This window comes from Drosophila pseudoobscura, chromosome X, assembly GCF_009870125.1.
Source record: "Drosophila pseudoobscura strain MV-25-SWS-2005 chromosome X, UCI_Dpse_MV25, whole genome shotgun sequence".
Lineage (NCBI taxonomy): Eukaryota > Metazoa > Arthropoda > Insecta > Diptera > Drosophilidae > Drosophila > Drosophila pseudoobscura.
In genome coordinates, this window is record NC_046683.1 from 64,197,298 (window position 1) to 64,218,941 (window position 21,644).

Here is a 21,644-nt window from a genome sequence, read left to right on the forward strand (position 1 = left end):
TCCAAAGGATTCACTTCACTACGATGGTAAAAATTCGCCAAGAATGATATCTCCAACCATCGCCCTTTTACATGAAATTGTTTTGCCTCGTCGTCGTCGACGACCAAAGCGAGTGAGCCCAGGGTTGGCGCACGAGGGAAACTTGGCTTGCCCCCTAGTATTATTATGTACGAGAATATTAAGGAAATTTATTAACCCTTTCCAATTATTTGAAGCTATTTCAATCTGAGTTGCCCACAAATCAGCAGAATGTCCTTTCTCCCTATTATCCTATTGCATTGCTCTATCCCTCTCCCTCTCCCTCTGCCTGCTGTGTCTCTCTGCCATATCAATTCATCATAAAATGAGATTTATGACAAAAACAAAGGCCTTATCGCAGACAGTATTTATGTAGACAGGTTGCAACGCCCTCACATCGGTCCCCAGCCCCAGCCCCGGTCCTGGCTATGGGTCCTCTCTCCGAGGGAGACATCCTGACAGACAGGCACGCCATTCAACATTCGCCCAAAATGACAAAACACACACGAGTGGAGCTGGCGACAGTCAGTCCTTCGTTCGATGGCTTTAAAGCCAGCCCATAAATCGATAAGAGTCTCAAATTTAAATTTTGCAGCCAGCCACATCAAGCATACGCCTCGTAGTCTCGTAGTCACCCACAAGCTTTAATTAACTAATAGAAGAAGAGGCAAATTATCAAAAGGAAAGTAAATTGGGAGGAAGGTGGTTCAGGTTCAGCGGAGAGCACAGAGAGAGAGAGGGAGAGCTGCATGGATGGTGGATGGCTATTTCTCTCCCTCTCTCTCACCCACTCTTTGCACCTCAATGCCAACTAGCAATTATTTATTATTTCGGCGTTGCTTTTGTTTCCACCGTAGACCGAACGTACACGTAGAACGTGCCCCATCATAGAGATTGGAGTGGCGGTGGCGGCGGAAGGGGAAGGGGAGGGGGTATCAAACCAGAAAGAAAGGAAAAACTGCGGCCAGGAGGGAGAGCTATACGCATGCGTTCGATTTCCTGTTGCTGTGGCAACCCCCACATGGACTTGCACACACACACAGACGCTCACACACACACAGAGACGAGCAACGCAATATTTGAATATTCACGCATACAATAAACTAAATAGAAAGTGTGGGGGGGCATGGGGCAAAGTCACCATGCAAATACGCGCCAGGGAGCTGCCTTTTTGCGCCAGGACTCCACTGTATTTGTTTGTTATTTGTCGCTGCCACAGTGTGCGTGCATACATAGGTACATATGTATGTGTGTGTGTGTGTGTGTGTGGATGTCCTTTCAACCCCCAAGGAGGCAACGCACGTTCGTCTGGGAGCCCACACCCCACACCCCCCTCCCTTCCACACAGCGGGCAGGAATACCTTCCAGAGTCTGGGCTCTGGATGTTGCCATTTTGTGTGTTGGGGATCCTTTGGACATTGTCGCCAAATAGAAAAAGCCTATACGTGTGAAGGATATACAAATACGTAGAAAACAATCTGTATGTGCAGCTTTTTAGCAGGATAGATATCTTTATTTCCACCCATTTCCCACTTCCCATTTCCCATTTCCCATTTCCATGTATGCAATTTCTATTAATTGTCTGCACATTGATTAGAGTATTTGATTTCTTTCGGGTTCTGTTGCCATTTCTGGTGTCGTGTCGTCCCATCAATCTGGCAATTGTAAATCACGTTTTTTTGTTCGCATTTCGAAACGCATTTTTATCGATTTTGTACGAGTATTTTACTGGAATAGCGGGCAACAAAAAATGAATCACGAAACATGCAAATCAGTCGATAGATAGGCCACCAGGGAGATGAGGATGGGGCAGCAGGAGCAGGACCACGACATGGCAAAAGGGTTAGGATTGACGGCATTTTCAGACAGCAGCAGCAGCAGACAGACCGACAGACAGAGACACATGCAAACACAGACAGACTGCGGGACGGACAGACACGCACAGATAGATAGGCTGAAATGTGTGCAGATTTCTATCTGCATATGTATATTCATATGCCACACACGAGAGCGAGAGAGAGGGAGGGAGAGGGAGGCAGCACAGAGGCAGCCAGCCAACGGGGGAGTCGTTAGAAAAAGTGTTGCCGATACGGGAATGAAATATGAGAGCAGGCGGGTCTTAAATTAACTCAAATCGAGAAATGATAACAGGACACCTTAAAGGTATTGAAAATGATGGCAATTCTGTTGTGTTTTCGGGGAAACTCAGATATATTTCAGATGCTTGTATTGTGAATCGAGGGGCACTGCCGCATGACACGGCTTCATATATTTAGGCCTTACATCTCAAACCTTTAGAAATTATCATTTGGTTTCCGTTCGCTTTAGCCCCCTACCATTGGATGGCTACCCCGTCCATGTCTGCCACTCGAAACGCATATTTCAAGTGCCGGGCATACGTATACATAACCACATACACATTTACGACACACACACACGCAATCCATAACCGACTATCCCCCCGGCCCAGCCACAGCCCCACTACCACTCCCACTCTCCCCTGGATGGTCCGCCCTTACGTCCTGCTACCTTGTATTTCGTTATCAATAAAGCGAAATTTAGTTTTGATTTCGTGTTTGTTGTTGTTATTGAAATTCATTGAACCAATTTTAATATTTTATTTGTTGCAGCACGCACACGCAGGACACAGAAGAGGCCGACGAAGAGGCAGAGGCAGCAGCAGGACATGTGGGAGGTGGAAAGTGGAAGGACACCCAACTAACGGCATGTGCAACCCTTTTCCACGTGTGTGTGTATGTGTGTAAGTATTTGCATGCGTATGTTCATTTATACTTGAGTGCGGAATACATGTTTGTGTGTGTGTGTGTGTGTGTGTATTTTGTGTGTGTGACTATTTCCGGTGGACGCCATTGTCGTTTCTGTTGCTGCTGTTGTTGTTGCTGTTGCTGTCATAATAGCGGGCCTCCGTTTCAGTTTCTCCTCTCTCTCTCTCCCTCGCTATCTCTCGCTATCTCTCTCTTGCGTCCGTTGTTTCGCTTCTTTTTTGGCCTTTGTTTTTGCCCAAGTTTTTTGTGTTGTTTTTGCGCATCGTAACGAAATTTGAATATTTTTTTTCTTCTTTTTTGTTCCCTGCAAATGGATTTTTTTCCACAGATTTTCGATGCCTTTTTTCTCTTTCACTCTCCCTGCCTCTTTCTCACTGAGTTCTTTATCTGTGTGAATGTGTGTGTGTGAGTGTGTGTGTATCGCTTTGTTCGCTTCGCTTATGATACCGTTATGATGTATTTTATTGCCACAACAAAACCAAAGCAACGCAAACCCCCCACTCAACGAGAGAACCACACCGCCCCTCGCCGTCAAGCCATGGGAAAAGCAACGGAAACCGGCGACATTGTAAATTTTCTGTTGCCTTTTTCCTGGCTCTTCCATACTCTTTTTTCTATACCCTTAAATGGTGAGGGTATTATCTAATTGGAAAGGGTTTTGTAGTGCCGTAATAAGGCAACACGATGGGTTGTTATATGATAACGATCCCCTACAAAAATAATAAAACAAACATTGTAAATTTCTATTATATATTTCTATCCGAAATATATATGTTTCGGATCACTATATCATAACGAAAATGAGGTTGTTGCAGAGGAAACTTTTCCTGTTTCAAAATATAAATAAACCAAATTTTGAATTTGAGGGAAATTGTAACCAAATCGGATGACTATATCATATGGCTATTATGGGAAAGATATACCCGAAAGGGTATCTAAGCATTCTACGCGACAAGCCTGTATTTTCCCCTCTCCCTACCCTTGCTGTTGCTGTTGGTCTCCCATGGCCATTATAGAAATTCTGTTATTCCTATTCGGTTTTTCGTTATTTTTTTGTTCCTGCCTGCGTCCGAGGTAGAGCCTGTTTTTTTTTTCTGTTCTGTTGTTGTCTTTGTGATTTGATTTAATGTTGATAACAATAACAGCAACAACAACAGCAACAGCAAACAAATACATGTATAAATAACCCAAAACTTTAACCAAAACTCGACGAAAAAAAATCGCAAAAGAAAAAGAAAGCAGGGTAAAAGAATGGGGAAAACTTTCTTTCCAGCTCATTGGCGGCGGCGGCGGCGGGGGGGGAAAGGAAGGGTTGACTTTTATAGTTCTGTCCTGATTCATTTTGATGGCCCTAATAACCGAAGCTTAATGAGCATAACAAGTGGCTTGTGGCTTGCCGGCAGTCGTCGGCCAGGATTAGGGACCACAGGACACACACACACACACACACACACACACATGCATACAAACCCATTGACATTTACTCTTTCTTTTCGTTTTTTTTTCTATTGGTTCGAGTGTGTGTGTGTTAGTAGAGTGCGTGTTGGCCAACTCAAGTTGTACATTTTTATTATTTATTGTTTGACATTCAACGTTTTCTTCAACTCCCACCCCACCCCACCCCCCGCTGGTATGTGGCTTAGGTTTCGCTGCGAATGCTCTGGTTTCTATCGTAAACACGCAAATAGTTGCTTGGCTTTACAAAAGTAAAACAAAACTCTACTTCTGCTTCTAAGGTTAATGAAGAGCCCCACTTTAACCCAGTAAACCGAGAATGTCGGTTCAGTGTACACTGCCAAAAAAAAAAAGTAAGAGTTCTGGCGAACAATCCCTTTTCCTTAAAGCACAGAGCAGCAAAGGGGGGCAGGCATGTAAATTGCGGAGAAAGAAATCCCCGAAATAAGCTAATTTAACCAATTGAGCCCACAAGGGCTAAGGGAGCATCCTTAAAGCATCCGTTTCCTGCTGGGAGGCAGTAGGGGATTTGGGGGACGACGGGGTTTACGGCTCTGCTGCTGCACTTCACCGAAAATACTCATTTGTTTCGCAGTGTGTGTGTGTGTGTGTCTCTCTCTCTCTGTTTATGTGTTTGTGTGTGCAACAAAGCAGTAGACAATGCGTAAGGAGGATGCCCGAAAAGGATATGCGAGACTTGCACAGACAGCCGAGAGACAGACACCCACACACCCGCACCCGCACGCACACACATTTAAAATTATGCAAATTTTATTACGCAAACTGCTGCGTCCATTCCCCCTCATCCGAGCCTGCAGGAAGCCTGTCTTACAGTCCAACTCCGACAGCGAACAAAAAAGGACCTTACACGCAGAGTCAGAAATGCAATAAGCAATTGCAGGACACTGCTCGTACAGCAGGGCGCACGCAGGACACAGGACATCAGTAGCAAGACCAAGACCAAGACCAAGACCAAGAGGAGGGCAGACCCCGCTCAGACCCTGTGCCCGCTTTTTTCTCCAAGCCCTAAATGAAGAGCAAAGCTTTCATTACGGGCAACAATGTTAAAATTATTGAGCACAAGCAAGCCCCAGCCGAAGAAGAACTAGACCAAGAAACGGAACATCGAAAGGGGACTTGAAGCGGACGGGGGGGAAGCATGGGGGATACCCTTCTTTTGCCAAATAAATGCACTTATTGGTCGAAAAGGAACGCAGTCAGCGTGAAAATCGTCAAGGCGGCCCATCGTTCCGTTTAGTTGTTGCTTTTGTTGCTATTGTTGCTATTGTTGTGGCGCTTCGAGAGTGAAAAATTACCAAACGGAAATGCGCCTACAAGGCCGGAGTGGGTGCGGAGGCGGGAGCAGGAGCGGTTCTTGGAGACGGAGCTCCGGAGTCCGACGGCGGGAAAGCGTCGTCCTGCGGACGCTTCCGACACTGCTAACCCAAATCGCTTAGGAAGCGCGCCAAACAGTTTACGGTTCACGAATGCCGGAGCGGAGCGAAGCGGAGAGAGAGAGCGAGCGAGCGAGCCAGCGAGCCAGCGAGCGCCCGACAAAAGCCGGCAACCGGTCAACTGGCGCCATCTATCGGCCGTCGGCTAATGATAGCAGCCATTTTGTTTATTGCCATCCCACTCTCGCGAACGGCACCGCCATAGCGCTAGCTCTTTCCTTCCAGTCACCTGCTCAGCGCGTCTGCGCTCTCCACTGGCAACGCCCACTCTCTGAGAGTCGAGTCTGCGCATTGGTATGCGGCGGCGCTCAGCGACCGGCAACGCCCACAGGACGGACAAGTGCGCGAAAGAGACGGCCATAGAGCGAGCGAATGCTTCCAGGGACTGGAAGATCGATGAGCAGCTGGCTCGCTCTATCCATCGCTCTCTCTCGCGTTTCGGGTTTCCCGTTTGAATTTTCAGCATTTTTAAAGCTTTTGCGGTTTTGTTGCTGTGCTGGGGCTTTCCGTTTGAAATAAGCGCCAAAACGATATTTTTGAAAAGTGTTATAAGAGGGAAATTACAATATTTCAATCAAAAATGGTTCAAATACGCTGGAAAATCGAGTCAAAACCAGAGAAAATGTTCTATTAGGCAAACACATTTGGGAAAACTTCTTAGAAATGTTTTTCCATTGCCGTAGTTCTTTCAATTGCTGGATTTGTTACGATTTCTAGCCAAATTGGGTTAATGTAAGGCCGCAACAATCTTTATCTAATTAGCATGTGTCTGGTTTAATGGGCACTTTGCATGCCATTGAAAAATTATCAAAGCATAGCTCCAGAGACCCACATGATCTTACCGACCCGACCAGCTGTTTTCTCTCTCTCTGCTGTGGATCGTACGCTCTCCCTCTCTCTCTCTCTCTCTCGGTCTGCCTCTCGTTTCTTATGCAAATTACTTCACTCTCTGGCACTGCTTATTATTCATTATTTGTTTGTTTTAATTTAATACATTTTTGCGCGCCATGTTCAGGAAGAAAAGAAAGAGAGTAAGAAATGCAGACATTAAAAGAATTAACATAAAAATGCATTGAGCAACTTTTACTTTCAAGGTGATCTTGTGTCTGTGCCACACAGCGAACTGCCGCGTCATGGGAGCCAGGGCAATGAATTCTTTTTTTTTTTTGTTTTTTAATTATGATCAGAAACAGGAGCGGAACCCACAGCAGAGCCACAGAAGAGGAAAGGGGGACACAGGAGCAGAACAAAGAGCCCAAAGAAGAGCGCTAAAGGAGTCCCAGGCAGGTGCAGACACTCTGCGGCCGTGTCCTTTGGCAGTGGCATATCAATAAACTACTTAGTGCAAGGGATGGAGGGGAAGAAGGAGATCCTTATCGCCGCTGTCCTACGTAGCAGGGGGATCCGTTACATTTTCAATTCCGCCGACGTTACACGCTAATGAAACGCCCGTCGAGACCGTCGCGAGAGACAGGCCTCTGCTGCAGTCGCTGCCGTGAACTTGACCGTGGCTATCAGCGCTAAGAGATCTCTCTCCACGACCGTCTGTCTGTCCCTCTAAGCGTGGACTCGTCCATTAATAATACTGCCTGGCCTGGCCTGGCTTGGCCTGGCCTGCTGATCCCAGGGCCCTGTCCCTCCCCTGGTGGAACGCTCCAGTAAACTTAGCCGCTGCCGCTGCTGCTGGTGCTGTTGCACATTGCATTTTGGGGTTCACGCTCCGCTCCGAACCGAACCGAACAGCGATCCGGTTATGATACGCTCCTCTGCATATCCATCTACGAGTGGAGTAGATCCAGAGCCAGAGCCAGTGCCAGTGCTCAGCGCAGCGTGCCATGGATTCCATTCGAAATGGCCAGGAATGAAGCCGAGCCGTCGGTTGGTCGGTCGGAGTCGGTGCGCTAATGGATAGAGTTGTAGGCGAGCTGGGAGAGTGCCGGGGGCGGCAGCTAAGGAAAGTAATCCAATTAAAATGCTGGGGATTTGTGCCAAAAACCCGAGAGACACACATGCAAACTCCACTTGGAGAATCGTTTCTGGGTAGATTTGGTCGCTTCCCAGGCAAAAGTCTCATTTTCTAAGAATTATTCACCCAATTCCATTACTCATCTCATTTCCCATCCAACAATCTGTCACTCCGGCAATGCAGCCCCCGACTGCACGACGTGACAGCGACTGCCAAAAACAGAGACCTGAAAACCCTGCTCCAAAACGCACCCACAACCGGAGAAACGAAACCCACAAGGCCTTACAGGTCCCCACAGCACCCCACAGTTCCCCACAGTTCCCATTATAATCTACCCGACATGTGTGAATCTGCCGTCGCTATCAGACATTTGAGATCTCTTGCCGCGAACAACAATCCAAAGAAACAATTCAAAGCTCTCTCGCCTGAATTTTCCCACAGTCGATCAACCCGGAATGAGATATGATGAGATATTTGACAGTTACGTGATTTCTCTGCGACTCTCGGCTATGGGTATGGCTATGGCTATGGCTATCCTCTGCTCCGCTGTGTTGTGCACTTTTTGGCATGTTTGTTCTTGTTTGGATTTCACCTTTGAGTTTTTTGAGGTTATAATCGACATCACAAGAGCCGCCAGAGGGCGCCCTCCACAAGCACTTAGTGGGTGCACAAACCCCCAATGAACGGAGCTCCAAGGACATGCGTGAAGGGGCTGGCTGTTGGCCCCGATAAAAAAGCATCGACGGCTGCACTTGTGGAGCACTTTCATGGAGCTTCTGGCCAAATGCGGAAACTAGTCTGCGTCGAGGGCTGTCCGGGGGCGGACGCTGAAGATGCTTTGGAAACAGGGGGTTGGAGGGGGATGCTACTGAATGCGATTTCAATTGTTTTTGATTCACTGAACAATCGAAAATATACAAAATATTTCAAAAACATTTTTTTTACCATTATTTGAATGACCTGTAAACCGCATATGAATGCATTAATCTCATTACACGCCTCTGCAATTAGTTAACAGTTTTTAATGAGATGTAATTAAATTAAGCATATCATTTGATAAGCCCTCGGGCTGCTTTGCATTGATTACAGTTCTTCTCTGGATTAAAATAAGTTAATTAAAATAATAAATAATCTGCTCTGCCTGCAAGCCAAACGAACTCAAGCAACGGGAAATTGTTGCTGCCTTGCAACAACAACAACAACAATGTGAATAAAAAATGTGTAAAAAATATACACAAACAAAAAGAAGAAAAAGAAGAAAAAAAACACAAAAAAACACAGAGCTGCACAAACAATTTTCAGTTGAGCGGCCATGTAGAAATTTGCAATGGTTGCCAGACAACTGCGACGGCGACGGTGACTGCGGACTGCGACTGCGACTGCGGATGTTGTTGCAGTTGTTGTTACTGTTGTTGCTGTATCGGGCACACAATGAACAACAGCAACAACAAATGTTGGCAACATAATGAACTTACACGCAATGGGAAGCACAACAGATGCAGCCAGCAGTCGTCGCCGTCGCCGCCGCCCAGGTGCTGCCCCAACGAACACAAAAAAAAAAAAAAAATAGTACTTATGTACATGCCAAGCGAACAATCAGCCAAAAACCCATCATCCATCCAACCAATTGGCCCTCCCATGCACAGGGCAAAAACTACTAGCTGTAATGGATTAATTATGACAATTTGCTTAAAGAAAATCGCTTGGAAAACATAACATTTAAAGGCCATTGAGCGATAAAAGATACACATATATGAAAGGAATCTAAATGGATTAGAGCACTTCTCACAATCTTTTTACCATATTTCTTTAGGGCGGTGAACAAATATTCAGAGATAGAGATTTACGAACTGGATTGGCCAGGATCTTTCTTTCGTTCTTCTTCTGCTACTATTTGTCCAACTAGATGGAATCTGTTATTCTTTTAGAGTTCTTTCACAACGCATAGCCCGACTTTTCTCCCTTTCTGCTTATTTATACATGTTTCATTTCCATGTGCCTTCGGACTACCTTCCCGAATAGATCAAAAATTTCTTCAAGTGCAGCCAAATCTGAGTGCAGCTTTCATCATGCATTGTCGCACATTGTGACAACGATGGCCGGAAGTGTTACAGCCCCCAAAATGGCGGATTCATTCTTTTACGAGTACCCGTACTCACACTCACACTCGCACTCGCATTCGTATCTCTCGCCGCACGACGCACACTCTGTGAATGATTTGGTTGTTGCATGTCACTCAAATCAGAGATTTGGTTTGCCGCTTGCTTTAATTATCGTTATTATCTTTGTTGCCTCTTCAGAATTGGCCAATGCAGCGGGAAAATCGCCCCAAAGCACGCGATGTCAAATGCAGTCGGCCCCCAGAGCCCGCCCCCAGTCCCCAGTCGCCAGCCCCTAGCCCCCAGCCTTTTTTCTACGAGGGAAATTGCATTCTTTTGTGCACACACACTAACACACACACACACACCGAAACACACACTCCAACACTTCATGCATATTTATTAGCACAACGCGCTTTTGTTGTTGTTGTTGTTGTAGTATTTGCTGTAGTGCACAATAACCAACATTACTCGTATCCGAGTATATATGTGTGTACATATAATACACTCAATTTCCTGGCCAGCAATCCCCCCACACCCCCACACCCACACCCACCCCATCCGACATCCACCATCTACACTAGTTCGTTTGGCGACGGTGACGGGACCGGGACCTGCGTGCAAACCACTAAAATTAAATTATTTTTAGTTCATAATTTTAAATTATAAAATTCACCGAAGAGAAGGTGGGTGGGGGGGCTGAGGTCCCGTCTCTCTCTCTCTCCCTTTCTCCCGATATTATTTCTGAGTGGCATGGAGCACGGAAACTTTTGCCTGGGATCGCCCTGCGGCATCATTGTCAGAGCGTCGTCTCCTCGTTTCAGTGCTCCAAATGCAATTTGAAAATTTTAGAAAATATTTAGAAAATTAACGCAAAGTTGTGGAAATGTTGTGGCGTCTAGTCCTCAAACTTTATTCGCTGCTGTCTAAAAATATTATGCAAATTCTGTTTCAAAGCTAACCAAAAATGGGTGGACTGGACGGACGCACCAGTTGATTAGATTTCTTTTCTGGGAATGGAAAATTAGCTGTGAAAATGCTGGCTGAGAGCGCACTTTAAGGTCTGATTTAGTTGGGGTTCTTTTAGAGAATTATTAGCCAATATGTTGGGGTCCCTGTTGACCACTTAAATGGTGTGTTCTATGCGGGCTCTCTGCGGTCAAGCCAAAGCCCTTAAATCAAATTACCAGCAAACAAGAAGTTTTCTTGTACGAATATGTCGGCCCGGAGGGCTCCAAGGAATGCAAATTCCATGTCCCTTTTTGCTGCTGACTGACTGACTGCCTGCCTGCCTGCCTGGGAATGTCTTGAAGTACAAGACGGAAGTTTGATTTGCTAATGAACTGAAGAAGGATATTCATCCAATGCCAGCAGCAGGTCCTGTGTCCTGGCTGGTGTGGGACGGGAGCCATACACAAAGTGTTCTATTGGCCAGAAAATTACATCTGATTCGTTGTCGCTTTGGGCCAGGGCATCGCATGTCTTGCATGCCAGGCACGTTTTGCGTGCCTGTCAAACAGAAGGACGTGGCAGGACATGGAGATGGCAAAAGTGTAAGGTGTCTGAGCCCTTTGTTTGCCTCTTGTCTGTTCGTGTGGCTGCCACCGACGCACTTGTTGCATGTGTCAAGTGTCAAGGGTGTCGTCTTCGACGGAGGCCACCGGGTCTCTCCTGTGTGATGTTTAAATTAAATTTCTTTGGCGACAATTTCAATGAAGTGCCCGGGATAATGGCTTCATAATCATTCCATCTTCCCATCGTCATTGGCCATTTCATTTGCATGCCATTGCCATAATTTTGGCTCATATATTTACCCAGCCATTTGACTCAATAATAATCTTGATACTCCGGATGGTGATGATACCTCCATCTTCTTTCGTATTTCTTCCTATTTCTACTTCTAGTCTGTCGTCTGTCCTCCTCCCTCCCGCAGAATGCTTTTTATTAAATTGCAGAAGCGGCTCGCAAATTTATTGCAATTTTTTTTCTACTCTCATTTGGGGGCTGGCGCTGTCGGGCGGTAACCTTCAACACAGCACCAGAACCAGAACCAGAGATAGAACCCACCTCTAGAGCCCGCCATCATGGACCCGCCGCTGTCTGCTTTTGTTTTTGAAGTAGGAAACATTCGGAAAGTGCAAGGCGAAAAACAACAAAAAAAAATGCCAAGAAGGAATAACATGGGGAACTTAAGTAAACATTAATTTACATAACTTCTGTGCAAATGACGACGGAACAGAGCAGGAGGCGGCAGGCAGGAGGCAATAGGCAAGGGCGGGGCCAGGGCACGAAAGCCGGATCCCCGGTCCGTAGTCCGGAGTCCGGGGTCCGGACGTGGGCGTCAGCGCTCTTGTAGCCTGGCGTTATTAAAAAATTTAAAGCATGTTTTGCGGCGCAGCGAAGGAGAGGAGAGCAGAGTCGAGCGAATGGAATGGAGCCCTGGATGGGGGGGTGGACGAGGAGGGGCGCGCTGCTTAGTTGTCACTGTCTGTGGCAGTGGCAGTGGCAGTGTGCCCAGGCTGTGTGTTTGTGCTCGTGATCGACGGCGCACATAAGCAAACTGTTCCTTATATAAGCATTATTTCTTGTTTTTTTTTGTAGCTGTTGTGTGTGGGTGGGGAGGTGGGTGGACGTGGACCCTTCTTGGTCCTTCTTTCATATCCTTGTGGCAAGAGGCAGGCGGCAGGCGGCAAGGCGACAGGCGGTGATGGTGTGTTAGAGAAGTGCCAGCGTCTGTTTTCAATGTTGCCAGAAGTCGTTTCTTTTATGTAGCCACTTCGGGATGGGGCATGGAATGGGATCCACGAGGGATTGTTGTCATGGGAGAGATTTCCATGCGGTTGGGGCCGAGGGGACAACGATGATGCGCTGCTGGGTGGAGGGAAAGTAGTGAAAACGATTGCCGGAGAAGGTAGAACTATCCCTAGGAAGATCCCACTTTTGTACCGAAGAAAGTTGAGTACTCTAGAGGAATACCTGTATATTCTACTTCCCAAATAAATAGCTCCCTTCAAGCATTTCTTCGTATAAGCATTTCATGATGAAATGCATACCAAAAGTCTCATATAACCACTCCTCTTCGATGGATACCCTACACAAAGAATTAATCAAGCGAGTTACAATGACGTCGCATATTATTTTCTTCTCTTGTGTCCTCGACGCTGCCCCATGCCACACTTCCGAGCCGTGCCATCCTCTAATGCTGCCACCCCTCATCTCTGGCCCCTTTCCATACTTTCGCCATACTTCCGCGCAGCTTAGCGAAATTGTTTGCGAAAATACAACACAATATTCAAGAATAATGATGACATTGTTGACTCCAGTACCCGGCGAGTCATAAAAAAAAGCACAGAAAGAAAAAGTCTTATATACCAGGGAGGGAGGGAGGTAGGAGGAGGAGCGGAAGAGGAACTCCCCCGTATAACCGCAAGGACATCTTCCGCAGGATTAAACGCCCTAAACGCCCCGCTTTAGACATTGCAACGCCCCAATGGAGAAGCCAGAGAGACACAGGACTGGGTGGCCGGGGGGCCGGTGCCAGAGCCCCAGTCCGGAAAGAGAGACATGGCGAAAAAAGCAAACACGATTACCATATTGTATGATATGAGGGCTATATCCGTGGAGAGCCTGGCTATGGCCGGAACCGGGAGTCCGGGAGACCGGGAGACGTTCCCCCAATGGCAAACAGAGAGCTTGGAAATATAAATTGAAATGAATTGAAGTTATGGCATTAGACAGTTTTTGGAAATAATCAGACGTTGATGACGGGGTCGCCATTAGCATTTAGAATGTGTGTGTCCTTTGGTAGCGGGTGGCGGTTGGTGGGTGGAGGGAAGGCCCGAAATTAAAAAAAAATATATATTTATTATATGTACACTTGAGCTAAGAACTACGATTAAGGCTATGTGTCGCATCTACCAGCTAAGCTCCTCGGGCAGTCCGCCGGGATACTCGCCCGTGAGACAGGCCGTGCAGTAGCCCGCCTTGATGGGGTTCACATGGGTCTTGTTCATCTGAACGGCCCGCACGAGACCCTCGACGCTGAGGTACGCCAGACTGTCGGCCCCCACATGATCCGCCAGCTGATCGGCGTTCAGTTTGTTGGCAATGAGCTCCTCCCTTGTGGGTATGTTGATGCCCATGTAGCAGGGATACTGCAGCGGGGGACTGGCGATACGAATGTGCACCTCCGTGGCCCCCGCATCGCGCAGCAGCTTGATGATGGGTCCGATGGTGTTGCCCCGCACAATGGAGTCATCCACGAGTGTTATGCGCTTCCCCTCCACATTCTGGGCGAGGGCTCCGAACTTCTTGGCGACTCCCAGCTGCCGCAACCGATTCGATGGCTGGATGAAGGTGCGTCCCACGTAGCGATTCTTGCAGAGCACCTCGCCAAAGGGCAGACCCGACTCCCGGGCATAGCCATGGGCCGCCGCGGTGCCCGACTCGGGCACAGAGCTGACCAGATCCGCGTCCACCGGTGCCTCGCGCGCCAACTGGCGGCCGCACTGCAGGCGGGCGGAGTAGACCATCTGGCCCTCGAACATGGAGTCGCTGCGGGCAAAGTACACGTACTCGAAGATGCAGAAGGCCATGCGCTTGTAGTCGGGCCGCTCCACGATGTCCACAGTGCGGTAGCCGTTCCGCGAGAGCTCGATGATCTCGCCGGGCTCCACCTCGCGCACATAGCGCGCTCCGATGGAGAGGAAGCCACAGCTCTCGCTCGACACCACCCAGCCCTCCGCCAGCTTGTCCTCGATGTTCGCATGTCCCGCGTCCACGGGCACGATCTTGCCCAGGCAAAGCGGCCGATTGCCGTACGAGTCGCGCACCGCGTAGATCTTGTCCTTGTGCATCACCACCAGGGAGTAGGAGAGCGGGGCCAGGGTCATGAAGTGGCGGATGCGCGCCGGCCAGTTGGGGCCATCGTGCTCGGACACATCCTCGGGGGCACAGCACAGGGACTGGGCGATCAGCTCGCTGTCGCTGTGGGTGGACAGGCCAACGCCCCGCTCAAGGACCTCCCTGCGCAGCGACTCGCAGTTGACAAGCTCCCCGTTGTGGGCAATGGCCAGGGCGCCGTGGGCCGTGTGCACCACAAAGGGCTGACAGTTGACCACCTCCGAGGCGGCACTGGTGGAGTAGCGGGTGTGGCCGATGCCCAGGTTGCCCTTCAGCTTCCGGATCGCCTCGTCGTTGAACAGATTATTGATCATGCCCATGCCCTTGTGCACCGTGAAGTTCTTCGTCAGCTTGCCCTGGCTGGTGACGATGCCCGCCGACTCCTGGCCACGATGCTGCAGGGCCACCAATCCCAAACAAATCATCTGGGCAATGTCCAGCTAAAAATACACCAAGAATACGGAATTGAGAATTTGGCAAACATTTGAGCGATCGATGATCGATGGATGATCGGTGATGATCGGAAGGGAGAATAACCGATAATGTGATCCCGATTCCCGATTTGGAGTGTTCTAGTATTTTCCTGTTATTTTCCATTTGTTTACCATCAACAGAAACAACAACAACAACAACAACAACAACAGCAATAACGATGACATCGACATCGACAACTGATTAAAACCGCAAAAACGTGTGGATGCGATTTCATTGACGTCATCTACAGACACTAGGCGTTGGCCATAGCCTCGTTAGAAACTCAGATTTCAGGGCAGATCAGAGAATGGATGGGGAGTGAATGGTGGAGGAGAGCAAGAGGAGGTTCACTATTGACCTACTTGCAGGCGATTTGCATAGAGACAGACGTCTGGCGATTTCTGTAACATGAGATCTGCATATGACAGCGGAGATGGCGATATTTAGTGATCCATAGATCATGTGTGGAATCGAAAACTAAGGTGGGGATCGTTGATCGTTTGCTTTCATTATCTTGAACTGTCTTGAATGTAATCTCTTTGATAATCTGAGCTCTTACGAGTACGAGTATTACGATCATTCTATAACTAACCGGGGCAATCACTGATAGTCTGTAGACTATTCAAGAGCACTTTGATGCAGTAATAGATTATGAAAAACATCTTCGAATGATCACTATCGAGAATGGTTTTGTCCGCACCTGTGTTGGATAATCCCCGCAGGCGATGGCACCGAACACTCCACACTCGCAGGTCATGCCCGTGGCATCCACACCCTTCGGCTGCACAGACTTGTAGATCTTGTCGGGGAACGTCTTTGCAGGCATTTTCTTCGCCAGTTGACAGCAGCTTTCGTCCAATTCGTCTGGAATTCGCAAAATATTAAACCTTTGGATAAATTAAATAAATCATATGTTTACCTTTCTTCAAATCGGCACAGCAATTTCTATCATCACTTTGCGCCATGTTTGGACTTGATCTTTTGATTATTTATTTGGCTTTTTGTTGGGTGTATTTTTTGTACTGAGAATTGAGACACTTGATCGATCGATGGGGGATCACTCGGGTTTATTCACGACTGCATTGATTGACTGCCAGTGGAATTATGAATGTTCATGTTACAGCCGCGCCTAATTAAACCTCCGATCATCATATTTACAGATACATATACCTACACAGATGCAGATACAGATGTGTGTACCAGTCAGCTGATACACTTATCAGTCGTAACTCGCAACGATGGAAATTGCTGGGAGGGAGAGGGAAACCTGCCGCTGCTGTTGCTGCTGCTACTGCTGGTAATGCAATCGGGAGATACGCATTCGATACGCTGTGAGAACACTCGAAATTTGCCAAATAAACACAAATAATTCTCACGTTTCTCCGATGATTCAATGACCGCTTGATGACTGTGTCCAGCCTTTGGCGAATCTCAAATTACTTGCGTAGTACGGCTTCTAGCATCTATTCGGGGATTGATCACGAGTCATGTGCCTTAATCGGACCGACTAGCGGCGCTTATCAGGACGGTGTACATGCATTTCAAGATCAAAGTTGAAGTCCCCCCTGGAGACAGAGCTCTGTCTGGATCTTCGACGCCACACTAGATCTTATGTAAGTGTATCTATCTTTCTATGCTTTAATATATAGAGTGCTGTTATCAGCAATGGCCAAGAAGAAAATGCGTTCATTGACGCATTTTAGAAACGTTTTTCCATATACGAGTACGAATACGAATACGAGTATATTTCACGTAAACAATAACAGATTAATGTATGTTTTTCTTTTGCATTTTAAATGGAACTGCGCTATCGCTACCCCCAATGGAGTGGCCCGAGGGTTGATCAATCCAATGGATCGATGGATCTTGGATCACACGATCGAACGATTCCAGTCACCAACTGGACTCCTGCCTGAACCTCTATCAATGTTCTAATAATAGTCGTTCCACGCTCTATACTCTAGACTATACATTATTTATAAACAACATGCTTAAAGGCCTGGAAAAGTTGATAACTTAGAACTTTTGTGGGGATCAACTGATTTTCGATTAAGATTTCGATTCCCATCTGATGCAATTTACTCGACCGCAGGCATAAGCGTTTGTTGCGGTCTGGTCCATCTATCTGATAATTTCTCAGTCTATATAGAGCGCCCGAGTAAGTGTTGAGCCGAACTGAGGCATCCAGACAAATCACCGCCGTATTTATGTATGATGGTATTGTATAAGATCAGACCTATGGTTAGGAAAGTTTTCACTGCCCCGACGACTAGACATGCGAATTATTTGCAATTACAGGGCGAAATGTATCCCAGTTTTCCCGTTTCCTAGGGAATTATTTGTATTTGGGCTATAATATGGGTTCGCTTTCATTGGGACTGGGTAGATAACCCACATACGTGCATATGTAGGTTTCTATATAGGCTTCATTACCTTTTATTATCAGGAAAACAACAACAAGGGAACTAAGCAAACAAACAACCGAAAAACAGAGATAATCAGATGCGGCATACACTCCTCACATTCATACTCGCACTCGCACCCGTACTCGTAATGTGGAAATGAGAATGACTGAGGCATGAGGCTAGGAGTAGACTTGGAAGTAGAGTGAGTATTTCGAGGGGGTTGTCCAAGAAAAATGACCAACCGAAAAGAGAAAATCGCTGCCTGAGGCGGCGGTTGGGTTGGGACATGTGTAACCACTTGAATTTCATTTGGCGAAAAGCTTTATCGAAAATTATGCGAATGTTGGCTGACTTTTGGCAAGCGCCACCAAACAGTCAGGGGGCTCCAGGTCCAGCTCCGCGGGAGAGATACCCCAACTCCAGCGCCGATCTCCTTTTATCCACCTCCCAAAAAAAACCAGCAATCGAGCTTCAGTTGCGACTTGGACTAAAAGATGCCCTTTACTGAGAGAGTATCCAAAGAAATTCCTTATAATTTTAAAAGGAATTGTGGAATTTTTAGGAACGCCAGCACTCTATAGCTTTTTTACTTCATTTGTTCCTTAATCAACATGCGATCAAAATGATTGTGAGAGGATCATCATATATGTTGAAGGCTAAGCTTCGTTTCATATCTCGTAAATTGTATAAGCCACGTAATATATCTGCCAGATCTAGGCAAAGAAGATGCTTCATTTGGCCCGTCGCATACGTTGCCACGGGAGCAATAAACCCTGTTTTTTCCTACAAATACCAGGGTATAGAAAGTGGAATTCTGTTCTAACTGCTAACTGCTTAGAAGGCTGATAAAAATCCAGCACACACCCATACTGCCCGTACACCCAACTAAACAAACAGATAATAAAGAGGAAAATGATGCTTCTGAGAGGAAGATGTGGAATGGTAGGAGGTTTTTCGCATATGTGAGTGCCACACCCCCCGCTGATGGTGCGGCTGCTGCCTCCTTGTGGAGTGGCGTCCAGTATGCTGCCGCTGCCGGTGCCGCTGCTGCTGCTGCTCCTGGACCATGGACCTTGGACGATGGACCATGGACCACGGACCACGGACCGTCTGCTTCATGCATAATTCAGCAGAATTCTGAATGATTATTCTTTATGGGACTGTTTATTTCTTTTGACCATTTATTTCAAGTTGGTTTCGTTTCGTATCGCTCTCTCTCTCTCTCTTTCTCTATCCCTATCTGTCTTTTTCCCTTTCTCTCTCCCTCTCTCTTTCTGCCTTTTTCCAACATCTCTCCTTCCTTCATTTCATTATTTTTATACAGTTTCCAGTTGCTTGCGCTCGAAATGATTTTGACCAACGGTGACGCAAAAATCATCAAATGGCCCTGGACCCTGGACCCTGGACCCAGGACCTCTGCGAGTGTGTGTGTGTGTGTGCGTTGTCTATTGAACCAAAAACGTTATCCCATCCCCCACCCACTGATGCAGCACCCACCACCACCCTCGAAGCACCACTGTAGTGTCCATCCTTTGGCCAACCACACACATGGCCCGAACCCCGCCCCGTTCTGCTTTTTTTTGGTTCTTTTTTTTGGGGAAAAGTAGCTGCGGGCCTCGGCTTTCAACGCATCATTTCATTTTATTTTATGCTTTATCCGCAAAGTGTCCAAAAAATACAGAAAAAATACATTTTATTTGTTTTCCTCGGTTGGCCGCAATTGAATAAAATGTTCTTTTAATGCCAGCTGAAGGATGGGCTCCAATATCCCCCATCTATTGATAGATATGGCAGGCAACTGGTTTGCCGGGCAGGGTTCCCAATAACTTGGAAATTACTTAATCAAACTGAAAAGAAAGTGGTATTTTTATAGAAAAAATACACAAGGACTGCAGACTGCCACAATTTCCCACTGGAAGCTAAAGAACATTAGACCCAAGGAAGCTCTTGGTCCTAACCCTAAATGATCTGCTGCATACAAAATGTTATAAAAAGTGTTACCTTCCTTTAGTGATCATATTGATCAGGCTTTCTCTAACTCCATATAATCCTATAACTATCTCTGACTGTACAAGGTGGATCGGCATAGATTTAATATATTTCTTAGAGTATCTTTCCCCGTTTTGTAATAGCTTTGGGCGCTTTAGAAGACAGACGAAAGCGGCACGGTAGACCTCATCGTGAATTTCGTCTCCAATTTTCTGCGATTCTCGGTTCACTCGGGTTTTCTAGGGGCTTGACTATTCCCAGCATATGCCGAAGTTCAATGGATTCCGATCCGATAGAGGACAGTTCATCCAGCGGAAAGGAGATGAGTGTGAAAAACATGATAATTAAGTCTTCCAAATAGCGGCCATGGCTGCAAAAACATAAAATATGTACCATGCTTTTCGCATACAACTTATGATTATGATCTGATCATATTCTGCCCTAATATGTGGGATATTTCAACTCTTTCCATTACTTTGAACCGAGCTTTAGTGAATTGCTCAATCCTAGCGTGTACATTTTTTGTTGAATTAAAAATAACGATATTTTTTACACCGCTTAAAAGTTTTGTCTCTAAACTTCCTTTCGAAGGGCATCCACAGATAGACACACATCTCCTAAATGCGAATGTATCTTCCCAAAAACTCTTCATAATTTCTGCAAAAATCATCTTTGAATAGGGTCAATGGGACTGATTTCTGAATCGCTTTTTTCTTAACTTCTTCATCCGCTCAAAACTTTATTCTCCGATCAACTTAATCACAATTTCCCAATCTGCCTCCATTCAATGGTTGGAAAAACTTTAATTAAAGACAAAAATCAAATTGCTTTTAGTTGAGCAAATCGGAATTTCAATTAAAACTAATTGAAAGCCGCATCAACTTGGTTTAAGTAAACAAAAACCAGAGGACGAGAGGACCACAGCAGCAGCAGCAGCAACAGCCACAGCCCCAATCCGGGAGGAACTACCAAGAGATATCGAAGGGACATCTCCTTGAGCTCCTTCATCCTGCCATCCCCCGTTCCATGCGGCATCGGGGACGGGCATCGGAGGATGGACCACAGTTCGTTTGGGCAACGTTTTTAATTCGTTTACGTTTATTATTTATTCCATTCCGAAAAGAGAGAAGAAGACGGGGAAAAAAACAAAGACGAAGAAATCCGCGACGTTCGCTTAAATTTGTTCTGTTATTTGTCTTTTTCGGGCATTTCTTTATATACAATTTGCATTTTCTATATGCTATATTTACTATATAGCTCAAAATTTTCATTTCTGTCTTTTGTTTTGTCGTCGGTTACTTTTTTTCTCCCTGACACAAATTTGCATAACGAAGCAGCCACAACAAAGTCGCCCCCCCTGCCTCCCCCCCTCGAAAAGTGGGCGTGTAGACCTGGCCCGGACCGTACCGGACCCGCTCCGCAGTCAGCCTTCAAGTTTACTTAGTTGCCAATTTGAAGAACGTTGAAATTGTCCACCGATGTGTACCCGCCACCACCACCAGCAGCGGCTCCAGCGGCACCACGCCCCGTCACTGAGTTTGCCTCTAATTAGTTTTCCAATACGTAGGTGAGAGGCGAGGCCCCACAGAGCCACAGATGTCTCTTCGGCTGGATCTTTAAGAACTAGACCAACACAATCTGTTTAAAGTCAACTTGTGCATTCGTAATGAGAGATTTCCAACCATCCAGCCATCCATCCACTGATTGATGTATGTCAAAGTCTCTCTCTCTCTCACTGTCTCTGTGGGAGAACGTGCCCCCCGTGTATGTCCCCCATAAAATCTTAATGACTTTCAATTTGTGGCACTTTAGGCAGATACAAAACAAGACCAGAACATGTGTAAGCCCCACAGAAAACACCCAAAAATAACAGCCAAAAGGAGAAGCCCCAATCCCTCCAGCACGGTGGAGACGAGAACTTTTTGAGTTAATTAACATTTCAGAAACGTAAATTGAATTAGCAACACAAATGGTAGGTAACCGACTCCAAGACTCCAATGGGATACAGATACAGCGAGATACAGATACAGATACAGATACAGCCACCAAATGCTCCAGTTACGCGTGAGAATTTCAGGCCATTTCTAGACATTTCT

The 21,644-nt window shown here is 46.6% G+C and overlaps 1 protein-coding gene and 1 long non-coding RNA gene across 3 annotated transcripts in view; one reads left to right on the forward strand and one right to left on the reverse strand.

The window, feature by feature from the left end:
• The window catches only part of LOC26534105 (uncharacterized), an 82,044-nt gene that overhangs the window by 48,907 nt on the left and 11,493 nt on the right, over positions 1 to 21,644 (forward strand). Inside the window, exons 2-4 of one of the 2 annotated variants that reach the window (XR_004469995.1) lie at positions 2,649 to 2,771; positions 16,315 to 16,485; positions 16,573 to 16,767. This is a non-coding gene — a long non-coding RNA (uncharacterized lncRNA). Of the gene's footprint in view, positions 1 to 2,648; positions 2,772 to 16,314; positions 16,768 to 21,644 lie in introns of both variants that reach the window. The other variant, XR_004469994.1, reaches the window with a different exon arrangement.
• Prat2 (Phosphoribosylamidotransferase 2) lies at positions 13,623 to 16,266 on the reverse strand. The gene is made up of 3 exons (XM_001352803.4): positions 16,074 to 16,266; positions 15,855 to 16,018; positions 13,623 to 15,120 (listed from the first exon to the last, which is right to left on the reverse strand). The coding sequence occupies exons 1-3, from the start codon at positions 16,117 to 16,119 to the stop codon at positions 13,693 to 13,695; spliced, it is 1,638 nt and encodes a 545-aa protein (XP_001352839.3). The 5' UTR covers positions 16,120 to 16,266; the 3' UTR covers positions 13,623 to 13,692.

Bases quoted from the DNA above. Each gene is read 5' to 3' on its own strand.
- Prat2 (XM_001352803.4), bottom strand. From the start codon at position 16,119: ATGGCGCAAAGTGATGATAGAAATTGCTGTGCCGATTTGAAGAAAG. The intron at 16,019-16,073 runs GTAAACATATGA...TGCGAATTCCAG, and splicing joins CTGTGCCGATTTGAAGAAAG to ACGAATTGGACGAAAGCTGC. The intron at 15,121-15,854 runs GTGCGGACAAAA...GTGTATTTTTAG, and splicing joins GCGGGGATTATCCAACACAG to CTGGACATTGCCCAGATGAT.